The following is a 23,520-nucleotide window of genomic DNA, read 5'->3' as shown; positions in this document are numbered from 1 at the left end:
GGCATGTTTTGCTAGTTTACACAAAATTTCACACGGGAATACATTGAAAACCCAAGTTTGATATCTCCAAATTTCAGTTTTTTTTGAATTTTTTGAGTTTCTTTTACATTTAGTATTCATATAGGGGTGTGAAGCACCCAGGAGCTCCTGTGTATTTTCTAGACCTGACTGTTTATATCACTATAGGGTGGTTAAAGTAACAATATCAAGTTTCATTAAAAAGAAAAACCTCAACATCACTCCCCTCAGATGACTTGTCTCTTCAGCAAGTCATCAATACAATTCATCGTAGTGCCCAACAACTCGCAAATTCAGTGCCCAGATTTCATTTCCTTTAGCATTGCATATATAATAGTTACTCCATCCATCTGAGTTTATTGTGTCTTCTGTACTTTGGGTCAAATTTTGACCATCTATGTGACTAATAAAATATAAAATATATGCTATAAAAAGTATACTGTTGACTTTGTATTCAAAAGAGGTTATCACAGTGTAATGTTTGTGACACAGTTTATATTTTAGTAGTTAAATTTATGGTTAAACTTTAACCCAAATATGAGGGTGCCTAATAAACCACGACGGAGGGAGTAGCCACAAAAAACAACCAACAGCAACTACAACCACACACTCGCTTTGCACTAGCCAAAATAAGAAACAGTAATCAACTGAAGGAAGTCCCAGCAGAAAATCCATAATCACAAAGTTACATTGTCCATCAACAGAGGTAGAAATACATCACCATTTGAAACATCAACTTTGGCATAAAACACCGCCGTAGGACACATTCATAGTAGTAGTACTTAAACAAACACTAAAACAGCAAGGCTACTGCAGAACCCCAGGAAGCCCCAAAGCTGTGGCATCCCAAGTTACTTGCTGAATAAATCAACTTCTGGGCTTCTCTGCTGATGAACAAAGCTTTCAATACTGTTAGTCATTTCCCAAAGCAGCAGTTAGTTCTGTGAGCAAAACATTGCAGCAAAATTGGTTTCTTACGTCTCCCCCCGGCTGACCTCCCCTTGTATCAGTAGTATTGTTTCCTTGGGTTGTTCTGCAGGAAATAGCACAACATATATGAGACAAAAGTATATAACAGATCATTCATTAAAGAAGGTCATGGCTTGGCTGGGCAGTATACCAGTGGGTTCGGCCTATGGCGGTAGCCTAGCATCATTCGCTTCTTGTATTGCTCGTAGATGTCATCTTCAGATGACACCTCACCAGGTTGGATAGCACCAACACCAAGGTGGTCCTGTTTCACATCTCCAGCCATAATGGGATCTGCACGGCCACTTCTCTCGCTGCCAAGACCCTCACCTGCACAATAAACTACATTTAGCACCTACAACTGAATTGGGTACAATATCATAGGATTAATTAGGCCACTGAGCGGAAGTGTTCAACAGGGGGAAGGCTAGCGGGAATGCATGCAGACGTAAACTTAACAATTCACCAGCCACCCAAATGGATTATTAGGAATACGGGATTCATTGTTTCATTGGGTTTCTTGTTATAAAAGAGAGTCCAACAGGCCAAGTAAGATCCAATGCCAAACAGGCATTTACTAGAACTGGAACTTTGGTGTTTAGTTTTCAATTTGAAGACTAACCTTCCCTCCAGCCCATCTTAGACAGAAGCTTGTGCCCAATATTATCGGCCTGAATCTTAGCCTTCTCTGCAGCTTCTTTGGTAGCCTTTTGTGCTGCAGCATCATTACAGCGTGCCATGAACTTCTCGAGTTCTTCTTGAGGAATGAAGTCCCCCATGTGGTGTCCCTTCTTAGGAGGACCTGGAAAGAAAGAAAAGATGAATAGCAAATATGAAGTCTCTACAGCCTTCAATCAGAGCGACGAACAATAAATGTGAAAAATGTACCCTACCCTGAATAAGGCATGGAGGTGGTGGCATTTCGTCTTTTGACTGCCTTGGTGGTCTCTTCCGTTCTTCCTGTGCAGCTTTCTTCATGTAGAATTCCATCAATGCTACTGGATCTGAGGGTGCAGACATACTTTGACCACCTGTAATAACATGAGACAGCATCAACCAACTACAATTTAGAAAACAGAAAAAAGGATCGAACTGCTAGATAAAAGACATATCATCTTCTGAAGAAAACTATAATGTAGGATGATAACAGGATATAGAGTTCAGTTGTTCACATAAAGGCACATCATAATATGTCCATTCTATTCATTAGGCTACACTAATACTACAGTACAGAGCATGCCAAAAAACTCAGAGAAGAAAATCAGATGAATTAAGTGACGGAGCAGAACTGCGAACTCAAGAAAACATTACATAACATGCGTACCCAACTTTGGAATAGTGTGGAAGCAATCAAACCAGAGTAGCACGCAAGCTTAAGAAAAGGAAAGTGATCCGCAAAGACACCTCAAGTAACTTACCATGACTAGATGAGCTTCCCTGGGATGAACTACCTTCATATGCCCCATATAAAGCGGAAGCAGGTGTTTGATAGTTAGATCTTTGTTCAAATGAGCTTCTCTGTGCACCAGTATGTGCTATGGAGCTTGCAGTGCTTGAATTAACTGCATTTTACCAAGAAAATATGCCATCAGAACTTGCATAGATGATAAGTGATACCAAAAGTAATGATATTGTCTGTCTGACACGAACCAATTTTTGAAGCCTGAGCATCCTTTGTCTGAGCATGCACCTTTTCCTCTTCAGCAAGCCGAGTCTCATAATATTTGTAGTCTGAACAGTTCTTATCAAACAGAAACCTGCAAATAACCAAAGGTTAAGAGTTTATTATTGCAATACAATTCCGATCTCCAAATTTAATGTAAGCATTTTTTTTTTGTGTTGATAAGCAAAGCTAGGGCCGTCATACTTGAATGGTGAATCTCCAGGATTCTTCTGGCGTGTAATATCCTCAAACTGTCTCCCATTTTTGGCAACAAAGCTTGCTAATTTGTCAGCAACCTGCCTCACTGTCATATCATTTGGTGGTGCTGAGGCTGCATGTCACTTAAGAACTCATTAATATCAAGCGCGTGAACAAGGGAATGCAAATTACTGCAGTAGCAGTAGCGCCATATTTCCAACCCTTTCAATCAACATCCTTCCCAGCCACGTCGATACAGTTAATCTATAAGCTGCAGCCATAAAAAAAACCAAAACCTTCACAACTTTCTGCTGCTAATAGCATTTGGAACATATTACAGGTGCTGAGAACTGATGTCCATATTAGACAAGCTACTAATGTATGGATGGCTAGGCAAAAGCAGATTTTCACTGGTAGTGTGCAATGTAAATTGATTTTATTAGTAGTTAAATAATAGGAGTTGGAGAATATTACAGATGCCGAGGACCGATGTCCATATTTGACAAGCTACTAATTTATGCATAGCTAGGCAAAAGCAGAGTTTCACTGGTGCAATGTAAATTGATTTTATTAGTTAAATAACACCAGTTGGAGCATATTAGATGCTGAGGACTGAAGTCCATATTTGACAAGCTGCTAATTTATGCATGGCTAGGCAAAAGCAGAGTTTCACTGGTGTTGTGCAATGTCAATTGATTTTATTAGTTAAGTTGACAGGTAAGATTTAAATACTATGATGATTAAAATATCAGATAAGCAGTGTATCTTTGTAAGTATTGCAATTCTCAGGTCAAGAGCCAAGAAACAACTGTTTTTTGCACCAACATGTTTAGCTCAGAATAAGTTCATCACATTTGAGACAATCTTGATCACAATTGAACACATGTGCATAGAAGATACAACATTTCTAATGTTCAAAAATATTTGTCAGAATTCGAAGCCCTTAAAGCTACTACCCATGGTAAGGGCATATGATCTCAGAGAGTATTCATAAGAGAGAAATACAGTAATAGCAGCAAATGAAACAAAATGATTACCAACAACCCTAGCTGGGGCAGCAGCTGAGGGAGCATCAATGGACTTGTGCCGCTTCGCATGATCCCCCCTCTCCACACCGGCAACGTCGTCGTCGTCCTCCTCCTCGGCTCCAAACTTGACAGGCACAATGGGGATCTTGTTCTTCTTGAGGCTAAAGGCCAGCTTCCCGCCCGACAAGACCGAGCCGGACTTCTTCACCTCGAGCGGCCTCTTGTTTGCCACAATGACAAGGGGCGTCTTGGGGTTGACAGGCTTGGCCGGCGCAGAGGAGACAGCACCAGTGGTGGTGGCGGGGGCTGCGGGCTTCTCCTTGTCCTGCATCTCCTGCTGCATCTGCTTGAATCTCTCCATGAAGGAGCCGTCGTTGGCGAAGAGGCCCTTATCCATGGCTACACAATCCTTTAAGCTCCAATCAAGACACCGCCATGGTGGTCACACAAAAGGTAACAGGTCTACGGAACATAATCCACCGAAATAAACCCTAGACGCATGCATGCAAGCGATCATCCCTATTTATTTACTTCCGGAAGGATGGGAATCTAGCCTCCCCCTCAGAAAAATTTCAACAAATTTATAAATCTACAAGCAACGACCGGCCGATTCAGCCGAAACTTGGCGTGCAAAAAATGGGGGGAAATTCATCGACGGAGATGCGAGGCCTCGAATCGCTGGATCGGATCGGGCGGGAGGGCGGATGGCAAGGGAGAGTTACCTGATCGAGAGAGACCGGACGGGGGAACCAAACCCTAGAAAGGAATTTGGTGCGATGGGTGGTGGTGGGGAATCGGGGAGGAGAGAGAGAGAATATGACGATGGAATGATGCCGACTCGACTCCGCGTGGGTGGGAGAGGCAGAGACAAGTCGGGTTCCGGGCCCAGGCCGCGGGCCTGCGTCGGCGCAGCCCAGGAGCCCAATTCCTAGGCAGGCCCCGGGGTCCAAAACGCTCCCTCGTCTATAGAAGCAAACCGAAACCGACCGGCCTTCCCCTCTCGCTCTCGCGTCTCTCGGCGGGCGTTTACTCTCCGGCGACGCCAACCTCCCGTCTCCGGCGACCGGCTGCCGCCCCGCCCTCCCTCTCAACCGGCTCGGCGGTGCTCTATAGCCTGCAATGGTGAGTTCCTTTTCCTCCCGACCCTCTTCTTCAGCCTTGCGCACCAGTCGCCGCCGAATTTGGTCGGGGCCGCCGCCGGGTCCCTGAATCGGCTGAACTGGAAGCGAAGTTCCCTCTTGCGCGCGAGGTAGTTGGGTTGTACACCGAGGAGTCTTAGATTGGAGAGGTCGGTACATTTCGGACTGTGAATCTTCCTTCCGGCACTAGGTTTTCCGCTATCACGCTGCCGGCCATCGTATTTAAGGTGCATTTTGCAGCTTACAGCCATATAATTCAGTTTGGCGTAGCATACGTGCTGCCTCGGCAAATCTCAGACTGTCAGTTGCTTGTGGGTCACTGGGTATGCTGCTGGGTGCAGTCGGGGTTTACAATGCCATGGGGCTGTGTTGGTAGTACTACATTCCCTACGACAAATTTGGAATTGTGCTGACCTTTTCTTGTATCTGCAAGCATCTTTATATACTGTAAAATAAATGGATGATGTTTAGCTGATTATTTTCCATATCATGCTTAGTCTAAGAAGAGGGGCCTTTCCTTGGAGGAGAAGCGGGAGCAAATGCTTCAAATATTTTACGAGAGTCAAGACTTCTATCTGGTAAGATCTTCTGTGGAGATTTCGTTGTACTATTCTACCTCAGTATAGCAAGATTAGCTGTTTGCAGTGACTGCTTTTTGTTCAGAAGCAACAAACTCATGGGTTATTTTCTTTCTGGTGCTAATGTGGAAGTTTTAGCTTGAAGATGTACCGACAGGTCTTTTATGTAGTTTAATTATACTTTGGAAAGTTGGTGATTGAAGTAAGCTAGTGATATGCCAGATGCCAAGCTAATTTCTGCAGTTCATTCCTGTTTTCGTGCTATGTATTGATTTTAAAGTATCAAATTGTCACCTCCATCTTACATTATGTATTTTTCCACAAGAAATCAGTATCTGTTTCCAGCTACTCTTCACCATTAATACCTGAACCTACAACTGTATATATTAGTGCTAACAGTATGTATAATACTCCAAAGTTTAGGTTAAAGTTGTAGGTTCAATATGCACATGCAGCGTCATCATTACTACACTGATGGTTAAAGTTTAGGTCAAAGTTATACTTAAAAGTTTAGGCTAAAGTTGTAGGTTCAATATGTACATGTAGGTTCAATATACACTGATGGAGTACTATATACAACTGTATACCAGTGTCATCATGCTTTGATGAACTTCTGTTTTCAGTGTACTTAAAGTTTAGGTTTGGATGCTCATGCAGGCATGCCGCCTTTTGTTTTTTTGCCTTACAAACACTCGTTAATATGTACATAGTTATTGTTTCTCCGTGTAGACTGTTCAATATGTTTTGGTGTTCCATAAATCTCTAACTGTCTTTGCTCTTTCAGCTTAAAGAGCTTGAGAAGATGGGTCCTAAAAAAGGAGTGATCAGCCAGTCTGTTAAGGATGTTGTGCAAAGCCTGGTGGATGATGATCTTGTCTTGAGAGACAAAATAGGAACTTCTGTAAGTTCTTCTGCTTACCAGTTATTGTAGAATTTCTGCTTATATGTTTGTGTAGCATGAATGGGAAAAGAATAACTGTCTTCACACTTCCCGGTCATGTAGCTATTTGCATATAGGATATGCATTAAGTTGATCTATCTTTAATTCACAAAAGGTTTATCGACTTATCGTGTTCTTCAATGATTTAGTTAAGATAATACGTTCTTCAAGATATTGTGCATGAGTCGAACATACTGTAGCTTTGCATGCTGTGTGCATCACAAAGAGAGGGCATGCCAATTGTTTGTTTGACTTACATTATCATCCATGTACCTCTAGTTTCTAGTTTCTGAACTTATTAGTATCCTTGCAGGTGTACTTTTGGAGTCTTCCCAGTTGTGCCGGAAATCAGGTATTGCTATGATAAACTGAACTCTGCTCTTCTTTCATTGCATAATGTCATTATTAAACTTTGACTTTGCATGTATGTATGGTTGGACTTCCACGACAACCAACAACACATGTTGATACCAATTAAGTCCATCACCTGTAACTTCTTAAGAGCGACTTATAACAGTGATGCAGAGTAGAAAAATCTCAATAAATTAATCTCTTTCTAGTGCACTTCCGTATCCTTGTTGATCATTAAATGTTAGAATAGAGATTCAGGCTAATCCTCTTCTTTGAATTTGTTTTTAGCTGAGGACTACCTACAATAAGCTGGAGTCTGATCTTTCAAACTCTAAAAAACGTTACATGGAGCTTCTTGAGCAGAGAGACGACTTGAAAAGAGGCAGGGAAGACACTGTAAGTTTTTCTCCATCTCCTCTATTGAGCTGTGCAAGAAGCATGTAGATCAACTCATGTACATTCCTCTAGGATGAGAGAGAAGACGCTTTGGAGGAGCTGAAGGCTGTAGAGCTACTCCATAAGAAGTTAAAGGTTCATTTACATCTGTTAATCTCTTAATTAGTTCTTATCAGTGCCATGTGCAGCTCAACATTTTCTGTACTCGTTTCAGGAAGAACTAGCTGCCTATGCTGATAGTGATCCATCTGCACTAGAGGCGATGAGTATGAGATCCATCATTCCTCATTTTACTATGGGCGTTGGCACTTGGACATTATTGTTTTGATACATCGCTCTGACCTTGTTTCCATGCAAACATCCCGTTTCATCTTAGTTCTTGCAGTAAATTACTTTATTCTAAACTGTATGGTGATGATTGCAGAGGATGCTACTGAGGTTGCCCATTCGGCAGCTAACAGATGGACAGGTACTATTAATTCCACTTGTCAACTTTATGCTTTCGGTTGCCTATCATCACTTAGGCTAATATCATTTTGAATGAAACTTCAGACAACATCTTCACTTTGCAACAATGGTGTTCAACTACATTCCCGCAAGCAAAAGAACAGCTTGAACACATGTACAGGGAGGTATGTTTTCTGCCCTTCTTGGGTCGATATACGATTAAAATTTGGAAGGGAAATTTGGAAACTAGAGAGATGGCATGTTGTTACTTGACTTCTTGGGTCGATATATGATTGAAACCAATGATTCATAAGCATCGCTTGAAGATTGGAAGAATCAACAGTTTGTAGTTAGTAGAATGCTGCTTGGACATTTTCATTGGTACAGTACAGAGTGGATTGACATGGTTCTGGGCAAGTGCAACAATAACTATTGATGAGCATAAAAAACATTCAAATGGATGAAACCATAAATATAGGAAACTTAAGATCACCTGCCTCATTGATATTACTATATTAGCAAGTAAATTAGCATGCATGTACAGTAAACCTTTATTATCCTTCAAGTCCTTGCTAGCCACAGCTAGATCTTTTTTGCTGGTCAGCCAATATATTTCTTCTTTCTTGTTAACTACCTACACAATGTTCTGGAACTCTTTCTTTTCCTTCAGTAATATTGCTGTAACATGATGGTTATGCTGATTATGTAAGGCTGCGGTACATGAACACACTAGAATTTGCTGTATGCTTGCCATTTGGGCTCTAGAACAGGGGTGTAGACACCTGAGAAGAGGAGCGGGGCAGCCTCCATTGCACCGGTGTCACTGTCATCTACTAATTAATACTCCCTCCGATCCGAAGCAAGTGTCGCAGTTTTGAACTAAGCTTAGTTCAACCTTAATTCAAAGCTGCGACACTTATTATGGACCGGAGGGAGTATTAAGTATCACATATTTACAAAGGAATTTGCTCTCGGCCGGTCAACTGACCCCAATAACCCAATAGCTAACTTCGGACCAGCTCTATAACTATGAGCCAATAAACCATGTCCATCTGTTATTTGTTCTTGCAGCTCATGTCTCCTATAATAACATAACAAACTTATGACTGCCATCAGGCATAAAAAAGGCTGCGACTAACCCATCTTCGTGGACTAGATGTGGCTTGTGCCATGTATCTTTTATCCATGGAGTAGTGGATCTACGTGAGGCATTGTGTTTATATCCCTCGAAGCTGCTTGCCCACTTAATTGTGAAGCCTTTTTGTCCAGTAGAGCTCCTTCACCGTATGTGTTCAGCTTGATCAATTTAAGTGTTTAAGAAACTAAGAGTAAAATGGCATGCCATGCTGCCGGCATAATCAAATAGGACACCAGAATTCAGAAGTTCCTGCCATCCTTTTACTAGTTTGTGCTTGCTAGGAGATGGAAACATGTGTATAAAGAATTGAATGTTTCGAAGGTGAAGATAGAGTAGTTTTGATGGATTGATTTGATTGATGTCACACGTAACAACTACTAATAAAGTTTGAGATATGGCTTCATCTTGGGGAAAAGCGTGGGCTTGTTTGCACCCTCACTCCCTCAGCAATGCATATCATCATGTCCTCGACAAGACGATTTTATTTCACAAACCAATTCTGCTTTCTTCTGACGTGTATTGTCGTTAAATTTCAGGTGGGCATAACTGAAGACTTTGAGTATCTGCAGTAATGCTCAACAGCCTGCATATGCCCTATTGCAATCATCGTATGCAATCTCCCTCAGCACGTGGTGTTGGATCTAAAGTAGTTCACCAAAAATTGGTGAGAATCACCCGTACCGTCGGCTATTTAACTTTTGAGCAGATGATGCCATTATCGCACATGCTCTGTTATGTAAAAGTCAGATGCCTTGCCTATAATTGTCGTCAGGAGAAAATGTTGTACGATAAAACGGTGCTACAAGATGAATTTGGCACATGCATTTAAGAGATTAGCAATCTGACGAGGAAAAGTAGAAGGATCTGAAATAAGAAGAGACTAGAATGACACGTAACTAACACGACCTTGCGAAAGGTAGAACAGGCCTCTTATTCTATATGGAGGACGTTCCCAAATAGAAATAGGTCTTCTCTCCAATATTCTTTCACACCCTGGCCGCAAGAATCTGGATTTTGTCTTTTGCGTTGTTGTCATGTTTTGGTTACTACTCTCTCCGTTTCTAAATATTTGTTTTTTGAGAGATTTCAACAAGTGACTACATACGGAGCAAAATGAGTAGTATTTTATTTTTTAGCACAAAATACTACTCTAATATAAGAGTGTTTTTGACGCTCGAGGGAGTACCTACTAGAAAAGAAAAAAAAAGAAAAAAAGGTATCCATTGCTGTGACCATTGAGGCTTCGTTTTGCTAAGGCATGTGGGTGCTTAGTATGTCGTTGCTGTTGTAAGCTATGGTCTAACGGCCGTGGAAACCAAAAGCTGGAAAAGTGTGGTTCTTCGTAAGCACAGTCATTGTATTTTATACACCCTCCGTCCCAAAATAAGTGTTTTAACATTGTACTAACTATAGTATAAAGTTGTACTAAAGTTGTCCCTAATACAAAGTTGTATTAAAGTTGGGACACTTAAGGGAGTATATGTATAAGCACAATTCTGTTATCAAGTTACAAAGGGGGCAAAAAAGGTGGCTAACCACCCATTTTTGCAGTAATTCGCAGTAATACGAAACAAATACCGGAGCTGTTTTTGACTTTGACCTCGTTGCCCACCATGAATTACTAGTACTACATCAGGAAGATACTGCACGATTTTGCAAGCATAACAGATAGGCCAAAGACCGTGTCATGATGGAACTTCTGAACATTCAGCGCTTTGACATTTGTTCTCAGAGAACATTCAGTGTCTCGTGCTGAAAATAACACCAGGCTTAATTATTCATTTCGATCCTCTCCTGTGGGGGTGACTTTCTCGCTGGTCTCCTATGTGTGTTCTTAGAGGCTTAGTTTGTTCAGAGTGCAAGTTTCTGCATGAGGGGGTTAACAAGCGAATTTCACTGGTTCTTCCCTTAAAAAAATGACATGCGAATTTTGTAGTAATGGAATCTTATAGGAGATTTTCCTATGGTGTCATTTAGACCGTAGGTTGGCAAAAATAAGTTCTCTGATATGAAAAATAGTGGGAACAGTTAGGAAGTACTCCCTCCGTTCACAAATATAAGATGTTTTTGGATATTTTAATATAGACTACACATGGACTGAAATGAGTGAAGGAACACTAAAACGTGTCTATATACATCTGATTCAGAATGAAGTTAGAACATGTTATATTTGTGAATGGAGTGAATAATTTCCTAGCCGTGTGGTAGTTGGTTCATATATAATCTTAGCCCTCATGTCAGTTTTTCCAAAGAAGGCGTGGCTTGGGTATAGTCTATAGTCTATACAACCACATGTTAGCAGGGTTTTAGTTCCTTCTCGGTCTCATGAAAAAAGAGCACTATCATTGTAAGATTGCAGACAAACTGTACTACAGAGGTTGCTAGCTTGAAACGTACGCCTTCCGTGCAATCCAGCCTATTCATATGCTGCAACCATACTGAGTATAACCTTGAACCTTGCTTTCATTCAGCCTATTCATATGTTGCAATCTGTACGCCTTCCGTGCAATCCAGCCCATACTCCAGAATAAGGTCGAGAGGGGCTTTTCGTGAAAGCTGGGTACTGTGATAGATAATTGTTTGATTGTTCTTTTTTGGATTTTGTAAAAAAATGTCATGTGCGTGCTGCTATAAATCCGAGGAAATAACATGTCAATTTTTGTCCAAATATCTGGAAATGAATATTTATGCGGATTATATAGTATGTATGAACATGAACATCAAGAGGACTAACTAATGCCTATGATAGTGTATAATTCCTCTACTAATTAATGTGATAATGTCATTTTGTCCATAAATCAGTATTACAGTATTTGTTCAATATTTGTACCACCACTATATTCTTAACCTACTAAGTAATTAAGGACTTAAGTAAATTTTTATTTTCCCGCAGATAAAGTTATATATTTCTATAGATTAAACCGGTGCTTAATTGTCAACTCACCTATTTGGTTGCTGTTCTCCACACCTTGTGAAGAATTACTCATGCTTTGGAAAGTATTACCTAATGTTCTCTGTAGAACAAGCTTGATGTGGATGTGGTTGATAAATTGTAAAGGCAACTATGACAAGGATTGATAATACTATGGTCACTATCTAACAAGAATCTGTGATATACTTTTTGCGTCCTGAATCAACTAATGCAGTCTAGTTTCTTATGATGGGGCAATGAAAGAAGTCTATAGGGGCAACCAGATGAAGGAAGACTCACACAGAGCACAAAGAGGGATGATAAAGTGATAAAAGAGCGACACCCTCGAGAGGAATTGATGGGAAATCTGACATAGCTTTTGTGTGAAGATATACATGCAATAGTGTGTCCTTGAATTTCAAGGTTTAGGTAATTTTCTACACACTTGAAAAATCCTACGAGAGAGAACATAGAACGAAGAAAATATTGAAGTGTCAAAAATGACAAAGTCATTATCTTGGAATATCCATGAATATCTGGTTTGAACAATGGTGGAATGAGTGTAAAAAATACACTCATCAACCTTTTTTTCTTACACACAATATTTGAATATTTAGACAACAAAATTATGAATATATTTGATTTCAGTATTTTTCAAAGTAGTTCACCAATGATTATCTCTCAAATCACTTGTATGCTCAAGAGGCAAGGGAGATATTTATACAACGCCCACAGTACAATACTGAAGTCTTCCTCAAAAGGGTGAAGGACGGGCAGGCGATTATCCACATGTGTTGCCCCACAGTTGCGCATACCTTTAAGATCATCAAAGGCACTATATTTGCCTTCTGCTTCAGCAACTTTTCATATGAGATCCATCTGTGTATTCACTATTCACCGTATATGATGCCACTTTTCAAAAGTTTTAGATGTCAATTATATGAAATCATGGTGGACATTTGCTGCATACGAAATGTGTTGTGTGTTGAATATAAAATTATGGTGAACATTTGTTGGATATGAAATGTGAATTTGATAATTGTAATGATGAGCAAATAAATCTGCTATTCTGGTCATTGCATTTCACAGGGTTGCGTATATCAAAGTGTGTGCAATGAACACATGAAACACATACGATTATGACACAACGTGTGCCGCTACGAACCAACACACACGATTTTGACATATATATATATATGACATTGTGTGCAATGGACAAACCAACACACACATTCCCCACAATAAAATCGTGTGCGATCAATAAAAATACATGGTAGTGCTTCTCCACGCGCGAACAATGAGGTATACAAACACACATGACTCCTACATAATAATCATGTGCGATGTACGACCTATATCTCACACATACTCGTCTGGCTAAATGTGTGCAATAGCTCATCCCATCACACACGTTCGCTCCGAGTTTATCGCGTGAGATGGGTTCCCCTATTGCACACAGGTAGCCCATATCGTGTGCGATGCACCCCCTATCGCACACCATGGCAAGACGACAATTCACATATCGTGTGCGTTAGAGATTTCTAATCGCGTGCAATGGATGGATCTGCACTAGTGTCAAAAGGTTTAGGCTAGGAGAACATTTCAACCTCTACCCACTTTTGTGGGAAATAAAATAGTTGGTGAACATTTTGAACTTTTTCTCAAAAGTTTTCATGGTGACGGTTTGTTTCAGAATAAAATATTAACCATCCAACATGCTAATCAAGGAACTCAGACATATAATGCTATGACTTTCTTGCAAACATCCGCCAGACCATATCCAACTCAATTTTTCTCTGGATGAACTTAAATTATCCAATAGTTGCTGAAAATCAGTTAGCTAGGAAGAAAAATGGTTGGAATTAAGTCACCACACTAATACCCTAGCATTCTTCTCTGGCTAGCAGCTAACACTGTATGTACACCTTACAAAATTAAGTTGCAAGTTTCACATGTGCAGATCGACCGAGAGCTGAACTCCCACACGTGCATGCACGCACACCCTCTCTCCCAGTGTGCATGCATGCATATGCTGGACCTTAATTAATTAAGCTAAATCTCGCAATCAATCGACCGCTGCTGTTGCTTGTGCCCATGGTCTTCTTCTACGGCGCCGGCGGGCCCTGCTCGTCGTGCCGTGGCCTGGCAGCCCAGAGGGTGCTGACGGCGCGGAGGCGGTGGAAGTAGTCGGCGATGGCGACGAAGCAGTGGGCGGCCTGTCGGACCGTCAGCATGCCGTGCAGCTTGTGCAGGGTCTCCTGCCTCAGCCCATCTGCCTGCGGCGCACAGAAGGAAGGAACACTATTAGTACTAGTAGTTAACTTGGACAATCATTCATGTACACTTGAACAGTGCTAATCGAGAGAAAACGTCGACTTCCGAACGGTTCCATCAAGTGGCAACATAAGATCATGTGGGAGATGATAAACTACGTATGGGCTGGTTCGATCGATCTGTCAGGATCATTCTATAATCAAGCTGCTGCTACTTTTTCCTGCACATTAATTCTTCAAGATCATGATGTCCCAACTTCTCCATCTTGTCATCCCTCAATTCTATGTTAGCGTGCGTCTGTTCGTACGTCTGCAGCGTCTAGCGCACACGTGTGTGTGTGGATGGACGGGCCGGGGGCTTCGATCTCCTTCCGAATTTGACTTGGCGCAACGCGTCTGGCAGGTGGCACCTGCTGGCTAGCTAGGTTTCGCCTAACCTAAATTCGTCCGGCCGGCCATGCCGTGCATGCTGATCCCAACAACCATGCATATGATGACGCAGTGCACGCGTGTGGATGATGCTGGCCGCACGTTCGTCTCACGTCCTAATTAGGGTCTCGTAGTGGGCCCCAGACGCAGCCTGATAGTGATGTGACGTACACATCACATGTGATCATATACTACGCACCTGCCTGACGATGGCTTCCATGGAGGAGATCTTGTTGAGGGCGAGCGACATGTGGCCCATGAAGTTGCCGGCGGCGGCCTCCGGGGAGGCGATGGTGTCGGAGAGGGAGTGCTGGAGGGTCCCCATGGTGTGGTTCAGCGACTCCTCCGTCTCCTGCACCCAGCGCTGGAGGTTGTAGATTCCCAGGAGCTGCCCCTCCGACAGAGACCCCACTTGCTTCAACATTACCTGCATTAGTTAATTAATTATTAAGTAATCCATCATATAGAGTTAAGCGTATATCACTTTTGAGAGCATTTTGAATTTATGGACATCATATAATATGGTTTAGGTTTAGCTTTATGTATATGTACTCAGCATTGATCAGAAATTAGATGCCTAGCTTCTAAATTAGTATATATTGAAAACATATATGTCTATTCTCCACAAAAATGGAAAACAAAAATATATATGGTCCATGTTGGAAAACAGAAATTAATGAGCGCGTCTAGTGCACTTCTTTGAAGGAAAGTGTAGAGCACATTTCATCAACACATATACATGATTTACCCATTCCATCTGGAATATGTATAGAGTAAGCTAAAAAAACACTACCTAATATATGCCAAAAAGTCCACATGAAAAGACACTCAAAACTACGTGATATTCTCTTTCTGAGAACTTGTTGTAGGTGATCTTCTCGGGCCGAGTTTTAGATACACACACGCTTCTAGGATATATGTGCCTACATATATACCTTCTAGAAGGTCAATGATATACAAAAGGATCACAGTTCAGTGAGAAAAAACATGATTGACATCTTTCTCTATCTAAAATCGGTGCATTTTTTGTTATTATTACAAAATTAATTAGTATGCAGGAGATTGATGATTTGTGAGAAGACGGTGTGGAAAATAAAGTTAGACTGATCAATTCACACACGTGACCCATAAACTGAACTGCTAAATAGTTGGTATATGTGCACTCTTTTGATCTGAAATTTTCTCACGCCGAACCGTATTTCATTAGCTATGTTTTGGGCATTTGAATATACTGCTCGCTGGACAGTATAAACCACGTACAAAAGCAAGCATGATAGTCAGTTTCAAAATCCATTTTTTATATACGTTTAACATGAAATATGTGCAGTTCCTGGTTTCAGCATGGCCAAGAATGTTAACTTTGTACAATAAGTGAACGGCAGAAGAATCACTATGTGTTTCGGAAAACTGTCCCCATCACACATCTAACTTCTCCTACACATGTTTCTGGCCAATATTACCTACTCCCCAATCAATCCATTGTGTCTCAACAATGCACATGCATCCAAAAGCTAACCTGCTTGTTTTTTTCCTTCCCCAGTTTCAACTATTCCATCAAGTATGTATTGGACCCTCTTAGCAAAACCTTTTCAGTTTTGGAATAATTTAAGGGACCTCTGGAGTTGTTGACCATGTAATTAGAACGGGCAAAATTAAGATGCGTTTTAGCTTTTCCAAAGCCGGCCTAGAGTTGCTGGAGAATGCAAGTAATACAAGGGGCACATTAGCTAAAAAGGGCAAGGCAGACATTATTAGACATTCATTTTGATGGGAAATTTTTTGGAAGTGGTGACTCAACCTAACATGTCTTTAGGTTTACTAGCACACGCACTTGTCCCAAAATGTATGTTGTACTCGATGTTTCTCACACAAAAAATGTACATAAATGAATGGAATTTTGAGGGAGGGGGAGGGGGGTCAGGAAAGTCAGGGTTTTATGATTTGGGAGGTAAAAAAATAGCTAGAACTATATGTCATAACGTTTGTGTTTTTTTTCACCATGCACATAAAACTTTGAAGTGTCTAGACCGAATTGATTCTTGCGATGTCACGACGAGATCGAAATGTAATTGAAACAATCATCTAGCTAGAGATCAATGCCAGAAAACACAAACGAAGTGGCATGTTTCTTGAGTGAATTGATCAAGCAAAATGAAATCAGGGTATTGCATAGATCAATTGACATGTATGTATTGATATTTGAAGGATTAATTGACCTTTTGAGGGGGCGGGGTACCATATAATAAGGAAGAATCTTTCATCAGGTTTGAGATGATTAATTAGTTCTTCATATAAAACATATGATTCCATTTTATAACCGAGTTAGTTACCATATGGTTGCAAGAACTTAGCCGATGAATAAACTACATGCTTCCAGCCCACTATATTGTTTGCAAATGTTGTTCATATGTATTGCCTAGACCATGAGATACTTCTTCATAGTTTTGCACTATATGAGCTTATTTGGTTAAAGGAGAGTAAGAAACACAATCATATTTTCAAAGAATATTATTTTTGCAATCGGAGATTCCCATCTAATATAAACAAATGGCTTTATAACATACTGGTACAATACAGTATTTCCAGTCCCAATGGTAAATGCATGGTTAATCATATTTGGCCGAGACTCTAAAAGGGAGTAGTAGGGGAATCATGGACATTAGGCTCTCACCTTACTAAACTAAACCTACCGGGACCTAGAATAAGTTGACATGATATCAACTAGATGCACATTTATAATTTTTGGGAAAAAAAAATAGTCTTTCTAGCTGCATCCTAAATCGAAGGGGAGCCTTGGCACAGTGGTACAGTTGTTGCCTTGTGATTATGAGGTCACGGCCGGTTCGGGTCTTGGAAACAACCTATTGTAGAAATGTAGAAAAAGGCTGTGTACAAAAGACCCAAAGTGGTCGGACCCTTTCCCAGACCCTGCGCAAGCAGGAGCTACGTGCAGTGGGTTGCCCTTTTAGCTGCATCCTAAATCAGATGATCTATCTAACTGCAGGGCTAAATCCACTACCATAATGTTTATTGAGTTACATTTCCACATTCAGGGATCGAGACAAGCCCCAAGATAATGGGTCTTAAGGTTGAAATCTGTAAGCCCATAATCCCATGAAAACCTTCTTTAGAAATTCGAAAGAATGACTTTTTTTCATAAATCATAGCCCTAGCCCTACCCCTCCCCCCTTCTAAAAAAGGGACTAACCATGGCTAGCCCTTGGTGGCATTTTTTTATAGAAGCAACAACCTGAGCACCACAGGGGGGGGGGGGTGTCAAGACTCGAACCCGGGTGGGTTGCGCGTGCGCTCCCAGACAACTGACCAACAGAGTGACGCCCTATTCTCCCATGCCCCCTTCTGTCTCCACTTCTCTGAACCATCATGGTTGGCGGCTCTTCCCCACAACCCAATCTAATGGATCTGGGGAAATCAACGCTCACGCTCCTTGTGGTGACGCTGGAATCAATGTCACTGTGACGTGGATGTGGGCAAGGTACTTATTTCACTGTACCCCAAACAAATAACACGAGGACACAAAAACTTAACAAACTAGACAAAGACTCCCACAAGTGCGAAGAGATCCGCCTTCTCTCTTGCCACCCGAGGACTGAAGTTTGGCAGAGATAGAGATATACAAACATGAAGAGTATTGCACATCAAAATCTTTTCCCACTTCCTCGTCGCTCATCAAGGGCCCACAATTTGACCTCCTACGCTTGCTTCCACACCCCCTCCCCCCTCACCCAGAAAACCACATGGTTGAATACATACACTAGCTAGGAAATACTTCCCAGAACATGAAATTCAATTAAGCGAGAATAGCAACCCTATACCGTCTTTGGTATTGAATGGGTAGGTCTTTCCTTGCAAAACAATCAAACTGTTGTGTGCATACCTTGATGACCTCCGTGGGTCGAAACCCACCCAACCAAAGGAAGCAACGCTCTGCGGGGCTGGCCCACACACCGCATAAGAGATGGAAAATGTCGATCCTGGCAATCGCGGCCTTGAGGTTTAGCAACTCTTCATGATGTGCCATGGCACCACCGACCAACACCTGCACCTGGTTGTCCGGCGCATTGTCGTTCAACAATGCCCTGAGCTGGAAGATCAGCTTGCTGTGCTCTTCCACCCATCTCCCATACTCCACATCAAACATACCAGCTGCCCATCATAGATATCATATGGAATATTAGAAACAATATTGCAACACTTTCCAAATGCATAATTAGAGACACATTTAGAGGATTGTTTCAATAATTCGCAAAATTAAAGGGATTGATTGATTGATTGGTTTTCAGTGTCTCATTACCAAATGAAGGGGCAGAAGGAAGGCCTTGGTGGTGCTCTCCAGTACCCAACAAGACACCCTGCAGTAATTATTTTAGCATGGAGTTTGTCAGTTGTCACGAACTGATTCATAACTCTAGCTAGGATAGTTAATCAAAAAATCAAGTGGTGTTTTCCGTTTTAGTTACCTGTACTCTTCCTGCTTGAACCTGTTGTTCGATCTGGCTTAGCCTAATCCTACTTGTCTCCAACTGTTGGATGTAAGCCTGAAGAATGAAGAGGTAATTACCTCTAATTAGTTCCTTACATAGTTAGATATGCTGCATCAAGGCGTATGGAAATGCACATTCTGTTTCGGTTTCTGAAGGTCCTGGATCTAGAAATATTCAAACAGCGCTTGAATAAAGAGTTCACTCGACGATATACAAAAGTTATTTTCCTTAAATATATCAGGATGATGCATGGAAATTTGGTAGCATACAAAGCTTACTTTTCTGCTACTAAATTAGTCTAATTTCTATATCTGCTCGCACATAATAATGAGAGATAACTGGCACAAATAACCATAGGTCTTGAGGTGCTATATTAGTTTGTAGAGCCAACCAGCCACGGCATGATCAGAATATATTGCACCAGGGAATATCGAAACATAAATAGCGATAACACTCTTGGAAAGTAACATAGTTCTCTAGCTACTTGGTCTGTCAAGTTCAAGAAAATAAAGATATCCCTGAGCACATAAGTCTGTAAGAAAGAGCCAAAAACTGCTACATCACAAATCTCATTTAATCACTACTAGCAGACAATGAAACCCCATTTATTTAGTGAAGGGAAAAGTATAGTTGACTAATGGCGGTGTTAATTGCATATGTTGAACAGCGTATATACATATGTTTGGACCTTAATTAATGCCACATGTATTAATGTATGTTTATGAAGATATGTACATACATAAGTATATGCATGCATGATTTGTTTCTTTAAGTTGTGGTGTTTCTTGGTTGACTGACTCACCTTCTTTCTGAGCCTACTTTTCCTGGCTGCCTCTCTATTCTGTGCAAGCCTCCTCAGTGTCTGCAACATGCACATATAAAATACACACACATGTCAAAGTCAAGAGTCATAACATATATATGCAGCTAGGGTTAACTACCATTTGTATGTATGTGTGTAGCCTGCCTGCCCTGTAGACAGTGACTGTTCACCCTCTCATAATTAGTACTATTCTATAAGAAAACCTCTTCTAATTAGTTATGTTATTTTACCTTTAGACTAAATTAAATTAATATTTTTCAAAATATTTACTATTTGTGAAGATATTTTTTTTAGAAAGAAGGCCTAGGCTAGCTAGTTTACCTTAGGGTCCTGTGTTCTCCTGCTCCCTTCCCTATCTGGGTCTGTGCTAGATGATGTTGCACCCTTCCCACTGCTGGTTCCTTCCTTCTGCAAGCCACATTTGTTACAAAAACATGTGAGACAAAGGGGGGACATTTCTACATATATTTTGCATATACTTCTCTAGATAGGAAGGAAGAGATCATAAAATAAGATACCTTGATGAGACTGGCACTGTTCTTGTTGTCCTTGGCTGAACCAGTCAGCAAGGGTGTTGCATTGGGGCCGCCGGCGGCACCTTGCAGCACTAGCTGCTGCTGTTCAGGCCTCTTTGGAGACGCCTGCTGCGGGTTACCGCCATTAGCAAGCATGGCCGCCATGACTGCGCCGCCATTAATCTACACTTACAAATATATCACCATCACGCCATCCATGAAAAATCAATTAAATTGACCGTATATATTGTGTAATTTGCGTGCATACGTACGCATATACGTACCTTTGCAGCAGGGTTAAGCGGCTCGGCGGCATGCATGGGCTGCGAGGGGAAGATGTTCAGGGTCTCGGCGGCGTGCATACGTACGCATATATTGATTAACAAGATGCTGCAACTCGTAGCTAGAGAGAGATAGAGAAAAAGATGTTGCGTGGTGCTTTGGAAGCTAGCTAGAAATATTGAGCGATTGGAATTAATCCACAATTAAAACTAATCGTTCTTGGAGAAAGTGCTTTCGATCTTAAATACATGTGGTACTTGTAACGCATGCTTCTGGGGCTGCAATTCAACAGGGTGCATGAGAAGGTGAAAATGGAAAGGAATGTGTGAGAAGAGGAAAGAAGGAATATTTATAGCTTCTTTAAGATCAAGTTCTTGCAAAGGGGGGAGACAGTCTGTTACATGTCACACTCTTCACACAGGAAGAATTACCAAATTAATACCAAGAAGGAACACATCATCAGGAACAAAACACACGAAACCAACAACAAATTAGACACAGCAAACTGGGTGATTAAGCATATGAATATAAGTGGGTTTTTTTTCCGAAAACTTACGTCGTTGTTCCTGAATCGACTGTGGGTCATGACCATCTAGGTAGAGAAATATTGCCGTTTGATCAAAATCTGCCATGTCGTAGCTCGTCGACTCCTTGCTCCTAAAAAGGAAATTGGATGAGGAAACAAGCAATAGTCAGTAGTTGAATACATCAGGAAGCAAGTAGGAACACAACTTTTCTTTAATGGAGCAGATAGAAGAGTCGGTGTGTGAAATCCATTAAAAAAGTTTTGATCTTAGCTACTTGCTGAAAGGTACAAGGAAAAGAATTGTATCCTAATATTTGGAAAATTTGTTGCCCTCTTTCCTTATCTCAACCTCTAAACTATTTCCATGTCCCTAACTAATCACTCGATAAGTAATTTGACATAGTGATAGAGAGCTGGACAGTTCCTCATGTATGTCTGTGTATGAATTCTTCAAAACAATCAAAAACCCAAACTCCACAAGATGTGAAATGACGGTAGAAGAATCTTGATCATTTTGCTAATTAAACTAGTTACCTCTATGCATAGACACACAAGAACAATTCCTTCGGTGACTGAGAAAATAAAATTAAACCTAGAGAGGAAGCGGGTGGAACCAAAAGGTGAGAACAGAGAACTAAAAGGAACAAATATCAGTATGAAGTTGGTGAATTCCTAGCTATTCTATGGAACCAAACAAGCAAAAGTGTGCTGTTCATCTCTTTGCGTGGAGGCTGGGGAGACTCAAGGAGAGAACTCTAGAAAGGCCAAAAGAAGAGGGGAAAACGTATAGCTCGTGTGATCAACTTACATGGAGGAAGAGGCGATCATCGGCGGTGGCGGGGCGCTCCGGAAGCCCAGGGGGAGCTCCGAGGGTTGGTGATGGTGGTGATCTTCTTCTCTGATGCCTCCCACGAAGCCCTTATGAAGGCTCTGACCATCCTCCAGCTCGTCTCTCTCTCTTCACACTATGCACATCTCTAGCAAAAGGATACAAAATCAGACATTAATTGCAACTGACTTCTGTTTGCACTCTTCTTTTATACTTGGCACCAAAGATATAAAGAAAGGGCTGCAGCTTTTCGTCTGGAAGTCACCTAAAATCTTCCCCCTACTCCCCTTATCTTTTGACCAAGAGAGAAGAAGACTTTTAAGAGAGAGAGAGAGAGAGAGAGAGAGAGAGAGAGAGAGAGTGTTAAGGGTTGAGCAAATACTAGCTAGTCTGTATTAATTGGCAGATTGTGAGAAATTTTATTTCTACCATTCATAATTTGTTCTTCTCATTCTTAACACTTCCTAATCAAGTTTATATCAGTCTTCCACTACATGTCTGCTAGTTTTTTTAGCTAGCGATGTTGAGCCAAAATATTATTGGAGAGAATTTATTTAATTAATATTTCCTCGTTAAAAGCGTATATATAAGATTTAGGTGGCCATGCGTGCGATCAGATAGGGATCGACAAAGAAGATATGAAGATGTGCCGCCAATTGTAAAGAGGCTAAATCTCCTCCTTACTAGCCTAATATTGAGTGTGGTTTTCTGTAGGTCGAGCTATATGATACCCTCTTATCATAGCCATCAATTTCGACATCGTGATCCGTGCAGGCACATTTGTCTGTTTTGCTTCTCTTGAACGAAACAACATATAAACTTCGAACTTTTCAGAACAATAAAAAATTCTAGGAACAATGTGGAAAAAACTTTTGTTTTTTTTCATGTATTTTAAATGCTTAAAATAATTTTTTAATCAAAAAAGTCTCATTTTGTATATTTATGTCAGACCAAAAAAGCTGAATACTTTTTCACACATTGAAGTTCTAAAGTTTGTTTGATCTGCAAAATTTGAAGTCCATATGTTGTTTCATTTGAGAAAAAAAAAGTTTTACGTAGTAAGTTAGCTGGAGAGCACAAATCTCAAAGCAATGTTGTTGGAGGGGTGAGGATAAGGGGTTCCATGTAACTCAAACTTCATAGGAACTTTCTGCTAATTATTTGAACAATGCAAGAAGATGATATAAAAATTTAATGACGGAGAGAGCCATAGGGGTGGGAACATATTAGTCCATATTGATTATATTATTATTGGAAAATATATGTTTGTTTTTTCTCTCCTTATGTGACTACCCGTTAAATCTTAGCATATCATTTTAGCCATTACTTCCTAATTCCATTAATAGAATCATTGTCAATGGTTACAGGTTTGTGAGATATATTGAGCAAATATTCAATTATTCGCTCCTCGCTATACTCATTTATAGCGGATCTTGGGATGGGAGTTGTGTCCTTTAATGTGATCGACTAGGACCGTCAAAGGACAAGATGACATGCTAAAGATCAGAAAAGGTTTAAACCCGGTCTCTTCTTAGTAGCTGGAAGACTATGAGAACTTCCAT

The 23,520-nt window shown here is 40.9% G+C and overlaps 3 protein-coding genes across 5 annotated transcripts; 1 reads left to right on the top strand and 2 right to left on the bottom strand.

Annotated features, from left to right (window-relative positions):
* Nucleotides 1-648: 648 nt before the first annotated feature.
* On the bottom strand, nt 649-4,726 carry LOC123111614 (SURP and G-patch domain-containing protein 1-like protein). Of its 3 annotated transcripts, none has more exons than XM_044532436.1 (9): nt 4,599-4,726; nt 3,886-4,275; nt 2,855-2,981; nt 2,638-2,744; nt 2,406-2,549; nt 1,881-2,018; nt 1,610-1,789; nt 1,139-1,317; nt 649-1,051 (listed from the first exon to the last, which is right to left on the bottom strand). In XM_044532436.1, the coding sequence occupies exons 2-9, from the start codon at nt 4,271-4,273 to the stop codon at nt 1,025-1,027; spliced, it is 1,290 nt and encodes a 429-aa protein (XP_044388371.1). In that variant the 5' UTR covers nt 4,274-4,275; nt 4,599-4,726; the 3' UTR covers nt 649-1,024. The 3 variants fall into 3 exon arrangements, with proteins under 3 accessions (XP_044388371.1, XP_044388373.1, XP_044388372.1); XM_044532438.1 differs by having other exon boundaries at nt 3,886-4,285; nt 4,599-4,721; XM_044532437.1 differs by having other exon boundaries at nt 649-905; nt 997-1,051; nt 3,886-4,687.
* Nucleotides 4,727-4,851: 125 nt separating this feature from the next.
* On the top strand, nt 4,852-9,719 carry LOC123111616 (meiotic nuclear division protein 1 homolog). The gene is made up of 10 exons (XM_044532440.1): nt 4,852-4,998; nt 5,513-5,593; nt 6,378-6,494; nt 6,847-6,885; nt 7,173-7,280; nt 7,353-7,415; nt 7,495-7,546; nt 7,705-7,749; nt 7,833-7,912; nt 9,402-9,719. The coding sequence occupies exons 1-10, from the start codon at nt 4,996-4,998 to the stop codon at nt 9,435-9,437; spliced, it is 624 nt and encodes a 207-aa protein (XP_044388375.1). The 5' UTR covers nt 4,852-4,995; the 3' UTR covers nt 9,438-9,719.
* Nucleotides 9,720-13,495: 3,776 nt separating this feature from the next.
* LOC123114763 (transcription factor TGAL7) lies at nt 13,496-22,718 on the bottom strand. Its single transcript, XM_044536182.1, has 12 exons — nt 22,690-22,718; nt 21,938-22,087; nt 21,160-21,260; nt 20,606-20,724; nt 20,325-20,504; nt 20,128-20,214; nt 19,786-19,845; nt 18,960-19,037; nt 18,794-18,851; nt 18,377-18,645; nt 14,678-14,905; nt 13,496-14,052 (listed from the first exon to the last, which is right to left on the bottom strand). Exons 1-12 carry the CDS (start codon nt 22,716-22,718, stop codon nt 13,882-13,884), a joined length of 1,530 nt encoding a protein of 509 aa, XP_044392117.1. The 3' UTR covers nt 13,496-13,881.
* Between the last annotated feature and the right edge of the window lie 802 nt (nt 22,719-23,520).

This window comes from Triticum aestivum, chromosome 5B (genome assembly GCF_018294505.1).
Source record: "Triticum aestivum cultivar Chinese Spring chromosome 5B, IWGSC CS RefSeq v2.1, whole genome shotgun sequence".
NCBI classification, from domain to species: Eukaryota; Viridiplantae; Streptophyta; class Magnoliopsida; order Poales; family Poaceae; genus Triticum; species Triticum aestivum.
Note: the sequence above shows the minus strand (reverse complement) of the source record. Positions and strands in the feature narration are given on the sequence as shown.

Bases quoted from the DNA above. Each gene is read 5' to 3' on its own strand.
- LOC123111614 (XM_044532436.1), bottom strand. From the start codon at position 4,273: ATGGATAAGGGCCTCTTCGCCAACGACGGCTCCTTCATGGAGAGATTC. The intron at 2,745-2,854 runs GTATGACGGCCC...GGTTATTTGCAG, and splicing joins CCTGGAGATTCACCATTCAA to GTTTCTGTTTGATAAGAACT. The intron at 1,790-1,880 runs GTAGGGTACATT...CTTTCTTTCCAG, and splicing joins ACCTCCATGCCTTATTCAGG to GTCCTCCTAAGAAGGGACAC.
- LOC123111616 (XM_044532440.1), top strand. The intron at 6,886-7,172 runs GTATTGCTATGA...ATTTGTTTTTAG, and splicing joins CCAGTTGTGCCGGAAATCAG to CTGAGGACTACCTACAATAA. The intron at 7,416-7,494 runs GTTCATTTACAT...TACTCGTTTCAG, and splicing joins TACTCCATAAGAAGTTAAAG to GAAGAACTAGCTGCCTATGC.
- LOC123114763 (XM_044536182.1), bottom strand. From the start codon at position 22,718: ATGTCGAAATTGATGGCTATGATAAGAGG. The intron at 20,215-20,324 runs GTATCTTATTTT...TGTGGCTTGCAG, and splicing joins ACAGTGCCAGTCTCATCAAG to AAGGAAGGAACCAGCAGTGG. The intron at 18,852-18,959 runs GTAACTAAAACG...TAATTACTGCAG, and splicing joins TTCAAGCAGGAAGAGTACAG to GGTGTCTTGTTGGGTACTGG.